This window comes from Struthio camelus, chromosome 8 (genome assembly GCF_040807025.1).
Source record: "Struthio camelus isolate bStrCam1 chromosome 8, bStrCam1.hap1, whole genome shotgun sequence".
Classification (NCBI taxonomy): Eukaryota; Metazoa; Chordata; class Aves; order Struthioniformes; family Struthionidae; genus Struthio; species Struthio camelus.
In genome coordinates, this window is record NC_090949.1 from 30,979,515 (window position 1) to 30,986,834 (window position 7,320).

Sequence of the window (7,320 nt, forward strand, 5' to 3'; positions counted from 1 at the left end):
GCTTTAGGCCTCGGCAGCGGAGCCTCTGAACCAGCGACCTGGCGACTGCGGCGGCGGCGGGCACGTCCCTGCCCTGCCCGGTCCGCCAAGCGGGGGGAGCCCCGCACGGCGCGGGCCCCGCCGCCGCCCGGCGCGCAGCGTGCGCGGGACCGGAGCCGGGACCGGAGCCGGGGCCTGCGCGGCGGGGCCGGGCGAGGGGCGGGCGCCGTGCAGGCCTTCCTGCCCGCCCGCCGGCCGCGCCGCAACTCCGCCGCGCCTCCTTAAATCTCTGCCGTTAAAATGTGGGCGGGTGTTTCAACTCAAAAAGCGCTCAAATTTTTTTTCTTTTCAAAAAAAGCTGATGAGGTTAAAAAAAAAAGGGGGAAAGAAAAAAAAAAAAAAGAAACCGGCTTCGTGTCCGTAGGAAACAGAAGTAGAGATTGTTTGTGCTTAAAAAAGGGGGAGCGTAAAGTCGCGGGCGGAGGCAGCGATTGCAGACCGGCAAGTGCAGCTTTATTTTGCAAAGTTGAAAGAAAAGGAAAGCCGCTGCTGTCACTGCGCGCCGGAGGCTGCGAGCCGAGGGGCCGGCGGCGGCACAGCTGGTTGGCGGCAGCCGGGGTGCCGCGCTGCCCGGGCCGCCCGCGCCCGCGCGGCTGCTGCGCGGGCTGCGGCTGCCCCGGCGCAGCCTTTGCCCTCCGGGCGCTCCCGGGAGCCGGTCCGCCTCCTCCTCCTCCTCGCCCGCTGCTCGCACACACCGCTCCCCTTCCTCGGCGCGGCCAGCGCGCTCGGGACGGCGGCAGCGAGAGAGGCACCACCACACCGGGGAGCGCCGAGCCGCCCAGCGGAGCGCCGAGCGCCGGCCGCGGGGCCCGGCCGCGCCGCGGAGACGGCTGCGCGCCGGCGGCGCCGCGGCGGCTCCGCGCCCTGAGCGCGGGCGGCGGCATGCGGCTGCCTCTGCGCCGCCGCCGCCGCCAGGCCGCCGCCGCCGCCCGCGGCCCCGCCGGCCTCCTGGATGCGCCGGAGCCGCCGCCGCCGCCGCCCGCCACCGCGCCCGCCCGCTGCGCCCGGGCTCCGCCAGGACGCGGGATCGACGCTGCTGCGCGAAGCCAGGAGCGCCGGGGCCGCCGCGCCGAGGGAGCGAGCGCTGCGGCCGGCCCCGCCGCCGCCCGCCGGCCCCGCCGCCGCCCCGCGCGGCTCGCCCTGGAGGCGGCCGTGCCGGCTGCCAGGGGGCATCCCCCCGGGCATGGACGCGCGCCGCTAGAGAAGACTTTTCTTCGGAGCTGTTGCTGCTAAGTCTCGCATCCCGACTGTGAACAGGGTGGGTTGTTTTCTTCTTCAAAGATTTCAGGGCTGACTCAGGCTCCAGGGTACGTGTATATATGTTACATATAACATATATCATATATTTCATAGCTTTTAATATATTTCCCTTTAAACTGGCCAAAGTCTTTAATAGGAGTTACTCTATATGTGGAAGCGAAGAAATCTTCTTTCAAGTGGAGCTGCAGTTTTGCTGAATAATCACGTGTGAGTTAGGGGCGGGCTCTTGGCAAGGAGTTTTTTTACGAGTATTTACTACAAGGTCTACTCCAGAAGATTAACCATCCCAATCCTTCTGTCAGTCTCCGATGCCATGCCTGGTTAAAAAAAAATCTCATCTTTTTCCGATCGTCAGTCACCCTAAAGAATGGCCGAGCCTTCTGGGAACGAGCTGGCGTCCGCGGCTGCCAAGGGGGACCTAGTGCAACTTACTAATTTGTTGCAAAAGAATGTAAACGTCAATGCACAAAATGGATTTGGGAGGACTGCGCTGCAGGTTGGTATCCAGAGAGGGAGAAAATATTTCATCACTGCTACCTACGTGACCCGGGTTTCCAAAAAGACAACGTTTTAAACAGGCTGGTGGACGAAATTCGAGTGTTTTTTAAAGTAGTTGGATGCCATATTTTATAACTTTAGTGGCTCCAACTCCCTAAAATGACGTACTTGAAATAAAACTGGTCAAAACCATTATTTCAGTCGGGGATCACCCTCAATGTCAAACGGGCTACAAGTTTAATAATATTTTGTAACTTAGTGGGGAGGAGGCAAAGAATGGAAGAGAGGAGATGAAAAGAAATCATCTTAGGTGAGCAGGATTTCAGAGCAGGTCTGTAAACACATCTGTGTTACTATTTGAAGCTTAGAGTTATTTTTTGTTCCCCCTATAGTATGCTGTTAAAACATTGCTTTTCTCGATTATTAGTTCTGCGGTAGATGGTACTTTTCCTTTATACGCTGTTTGTGACGAATGACCTTTCTCATTTCGAAGCTGCTACACAGAATCGAGTACCTTAGATGTACATTCATAGCTAGCCGAATGAGTTACAGCTCAGTCTGAATCACTTGCCTTTTCATTCATAATTAAGGCTTAAATATTTGAATTTTTAGATCGGATGGCAAGGCATTGCTTCCAGCTATTTCATTTCTGATCGTATAGGGTCCTCTGTCCTAATTTTTAAGTGGGTAGCTGTGCAGACAGGATTTGGAACTCATCCAGCTGCTAACTATTGGAGCTGATGAAAGATTTCTCTTTTCATAATATCAGATAATGATGGCGAAAATGGTAGAATGCATACAAAATAGTGAAATAAGTGATTTATAAATCAGGAGGAAATGTGTGGTTATTTATATACTTAAGGGAATGTAAAGAAATGTGGAAGTAGAGCTGTGGGACTTTTTAATTTCACACATTAGAAAAATCGTTTCTATTAACTCCTCTCTCCCCCTCCCCCGAAACCACGATATTCATTTCTGAAATTTTGTTTTCAAAAAGCATGTAGCTTGCGAATGCGCTCGAGATATTTACAGGTTTTTGGCTTACCATCAAAATGTTAGACCTCGAAAATAAGCACCTCTTGTTGTAAAGCAGTACTGACCCTTGTTTGACAATTTCACCTAAACTCGAGAGCTGTAAGATTATCTTTGCACTGTTATCACCTAAATAGGACATCGTATGACAGTGCAGACACTCGCAGCAACTTTTAGGAGCAGGGAAGGATTTAAATTAGAAACTTGTACAAACTAACTTTTTTTAAAAAGCAGGAAACATTTAGCTAGATGCTTTATCCTCCAGACGGGGGCTGAAAACCGAATGGTACTACAGTAATGTATTTTGCTAAAAGAAACTAAACGTCCGTGCCCTAAATTAAGGAATATTTTACACAAGGACAGAGCATTCAGCTATATTAAACACGCATCTGTGTACTAACAATACTTTTTATTGCAGCCTAATCATAACTGAGTTAAGGAACCGCAAACAAAAATCAAAACAGAAGAATCTGTCTACTTATTTTCACTATGTATCATCCTGAAATGTGTTGTGGGTGGGTGACCACGCTCGAAAGGGTTCTCTGTCAATACAACCTCCAAAATCGAGATAATCTCTCAATAATCTCTCTCTCACTCACAACAGAGAGAATGCTTATTTGTTAATTCAAATTAATATCTAATTTTCTTCTGGATTTATGTTTAATTGGACAAGTGCTTGTCTTCCTCTGTACTTTTTTTTTTCTGATGAAGTGTACCTATGCAGGCCTCAAATGCAAGTCCTGCCCTTACGCTCTTCATCAGACTTATTCAATAAATACTTTCTCCTTCTTTGCCTCCCCCAGCCAAGTGAAACTTTTCAAAATAAAGGGCATTTGCGGTATAGTTGTATCCCACGTCCAAATAGCATCACCTTTTATAAGGTTTTCTCCCCCCCCCCCCGCATCTTTAAATTAAGCCTTCAGTCCCCAAACCTGCCTTCCTTGAACACATAAGTGGCAGTTGCCACTTGAACCAAATACATGTTTTGAATACACAAATAATACAGCCTGGGCCCTCAAAAAGAGACAAAAATGTCTAGATTTATCAAAGAAAGAGAGAGCACAATGCTTTTATTTTCCTTTACATCGCTTACACCTCTTTTCAGAATTGAAAAAATGGCACATAAACATGCACGAAATATTGTGCCCCAGATAAATGTCTTTCCCTGAATCCCATCCTGTCTTATCTGTAGTTTTATTCCTGTCTGTAGATGCAATATAATGGGCTACTTTACATTCTAAATGCTACAGTAATTATATTTACTATAGGTGTGTCTTTATTACAAAGCCTAATACATATTTTTCATTGAGAACAGTATTTCAGCAAATGCCTTGTGCAAATTACACATGTTAAATATAATGCACTGTAATGCTCTTTGTGCTGATAAAAGATTCTTTGCAAAATTTTAAATCAGTACGGACGTTTCTAAGGAAATAAAGATTTTCTCCCCCCACTTTGACACTTAACAATAAAACTAATTACAAGAACAGTAAACTCTTCGTTTACTGTATACGTCGGAGATTATTCATTGCCATGCTCATTTTTTTTAATGCTGTGAGAAAACAAAAACTGGCAAATCTGGGGGAAATTGGTATAAACTGTTAAGCCTCAAATAAGAGATAACTGCTTCTTAATTATAATATTTTTATGACGCAATTAGGAATATTTAAAGAAGTATTTTTTTTTCCCTGAGAGGAACAGTCAGAAAATCCAATTAGTGCTTTTTAATTAGAGATATTTTTAACAACAGAATATATCCACAATTCGCTTATAGTGAAATTATGAAACTATGAAATAATATACTGATTTTAGAAGAAAGTTTATGGAACTCTGAAACATTCCTTTTAACTTCTCCTTTTTGGGTAACATAATGAAACCTATATATTAGGGAGAAAATTTTCTTCCAGGATTTATTTCTTTTAGCAGACAGAACTATAGTGCAGTGTAAATATTTGTTTTTTGATAATCCACAGACAATGTAAACACCTGAAAGTTTATAAAAATACATTCTACATTTTCTGTTACTGAGGTAAAATGTCTGTTCCTCAGAGGGACCCATATTTGATGTTTAACAAGATGAAATAGTAATGCAAAGGAGTCTCAATACTTACACAAATAAAACCGAACCGTATTTAATTTTCGTAAGCTTAGAGGCTGAGATAACCTAAGTTAAAGAAGTTATTATAGCAACGTGCTACACTGCATGTTTTAAACATTAATCTCTCCGAGACAGAAAGCTATTACCACTGAAATGATAACAGCTTCCCCAATTCTACTGAGGTTAGCAAAAAATATATTAAAATAGATGTTCTAATGCATCATTAGTTTTATAATAGGGCTCCTCTGTCTATTTTAAATGATGACAGAGCCGGGACAATACTCAGAGATAAAAATAAGGATCTAAAGCAAAGAGTCCTCCCGTCACCCGGGGTATTCAACTCTCGTTTTTCTTTCACAGGTCATGAAACTGGGGAATCCTGAAATTGCCCGGAGGTTGCTAAGCAGAGGCGCAAACCCTAACCTGAAAGACAGTACCGGCTTCGCCGTGATACACGACGTAGCCCGAGCGGGTTTCCTGGACACTTTGCAGACTCTGCTGGAGTTCAAAGCCGACGTGAACATCGAGGACGCCGAGGGCAACCTGCCGCTGCACCTGGCGGCGCAGGAGGGCCACGCGGCGGTGGTGGAGTTCCTGGTGCGGCGCACGGCCAGCCGCCTGGGCCACCAGAACAAGCGCGGCGCCACCGCCTGCGACCTGGCCCGCCTCTACAAGCGCACGGCCGTGGTGCGGCTGCTCGAGGAGGGCGGCGGCGGCCCCCATCCGCCGCCCGCCGCCCAGGACTGACCCCGCCGCGCCCTTTTCTACATTTTCCTTCTGAATAACGTTTGTGGCAACTTTTTGGGTTTTTTTTGGTTTTTTTCCTTTTTTTCCCCCTGAAGAGAGAGGTGGGGTTTTAGATAATGATTAGATTTTAAATCCACACTCCTAGCAAGTCCTTGCACCTGCCGCCTACAAAGCGTTAAGAGACTCAACCGTGTATATGTTGGTCGCTCATACCTAGTTTGCCAGTATCAAGTGTTACACTTTATTTTAGGCTTTTTGTATGAAGTCCTTAATACAAAAGAAAGCTATATATTCACGTGCTTTATGTTGCTGTACTTTTACGTTTAAGACAAGAAAATAGCTTACTGTGATTTCCCCCCCGCCACCCCGTCCCCTAGCTCGTACTTAAGCGTCTGAGGTCTTGTTTTGGGTGAGGCAGCCCTTTAAAGGGTAACCTGCAAATCCTTGTACAGGCAGGGCTTCAAGTCAGAGATTGCTTGGCTTGAAGAGAGCGGATGTTGCTCAGAAGCGTTGGGAAATAGCTGCATTTTGTAGGTCACTTAGAAGAAGGTGGTCACTTAGATTTTCTAAGTGTAGATTACACTTTTCTCCTTTGTGTATTTAAACTTTCACCAAGCTGCTTTTGAATTTAGTTACCAGAAACAATATAAGTGGTGTTTTTGATTGCCAGGGGTTTTTAACAGCTCAGTTTAGTAGTTCGTGTTTACTGTGCACTGAACAATACATTTTTCTAGGTTCAGAACAAGCAGCAGATAACCATTGGCAGGGAAAAGAGTATTATAAGGCTGTAATATAACAAGTTTTCTGTTCACTTCATAAGCTGAGAGCTGGTTAGAGGCCGTTTAAGAAATACTTGCTTTCCACAAACTGTTCTGTTTTGTTTTGGAAATAAACCATTTTAATGATAGATGCGTCTCACAGAAAATGAATATTTGAACACAGTGAAATTTAGGAAGCAATACGTTCGATATTCCTGAACTTATATTATGGCTTGCACCTAAAATACAAGTTAACCCTTAAAAATTTTCTGTTACAGTGCAGTTGATAGTATGCATAAGACCAAAACTCATTTACCTCGATAGCTCCAAGGCGAGCTAACGACGGTAAGCACCTTGTTGGAATGAGTTTAACATTTGTATAGATCCTAATTTTTCGACAGAGGAGCAGTTTAAAGTGCTTTACTTTTAATAGTTTAGATTTTTAATCGCAAAAAATAGAAGGTATCAAATCAGTGTAAAATGAATAGATGGCCACAAACTAGCACTTAAAAGAAGATAGGTTAGTTTAGATTTTTACTCGTCGAAAAATATTTTAGCCCCACAAAGTCATTTCCTATTGTTTTCAAATGAGAAGTAATTTCCTGAAACTGTCTATCACGTTTAGTATACGCTCTGTCACACTGCTGTGTTTTCTGATTAAAAACCTCTGTGAAATATGAAGCTTTGCGCATTTTTGTTCTTAAGGAATATATAGAACAGTAATCCAAGCAGCACGGCACGTATAATGCATGTTTTGTGAAAACATCTACAGAATGCACTGTGCGAAGACCACTAAAAACATCTGAATTATTAAAACGCCGCAACGTAGTTCGCAGTTCCACAGGGCGACGTGATCACAACCACTTTCTGTTGCTATTCATGTAACTG

The 7,320-nt window shown here is 45.1% G+C and overlaps 1 protein-coding gene across 1 annotated transcript; it reads left to right on the forward strand.

The window, feature by feature from the left end:
- The first annotated feature begins 1,151 nt into the window (after nt 1–1,151).
- CDKN2C (cyclin dependent kinase inhibitor 2C) lies at nt 1,152–7,113 on the forward strand. The gene is made up of 3 exons (XM_068953101.1): nt 1,152–1,297; nt 1,655–1,795; nt 5,288–7,113. Exons 2-3 carry the CDS (start codon nt 1,667–1,669, stop codon nt 5,672–5,674), a joined length of 516 nt encoding a protein of 171 aa, XP_068809202.1. The 5' UTR covers nt 1,152–1,297; nt 1,655–1,666; the 3' UTR covers nt 5,675–7,113.
- Nucleotides 7,114–7,320: the final 207 nt, after the last annotated feature.

Bases quoted from the DNA above. Each gene is read 5' to 3' on its own strand.
- CDKN2C (XM_068953101.1), top strand. From the start codon at position 1,667: ATGGCCGAGCCTTCTGGGAACGAGCTGGCGTCCGCGGCTGCCAAGGGG. The intron at 1,796-5,287 runs GTTGGTATCCAG...TTTCTTTCACAG, and splicing joins TTGGGAGGACTGCGCTGCAG to GTCATGAAACTGGGGAATCC.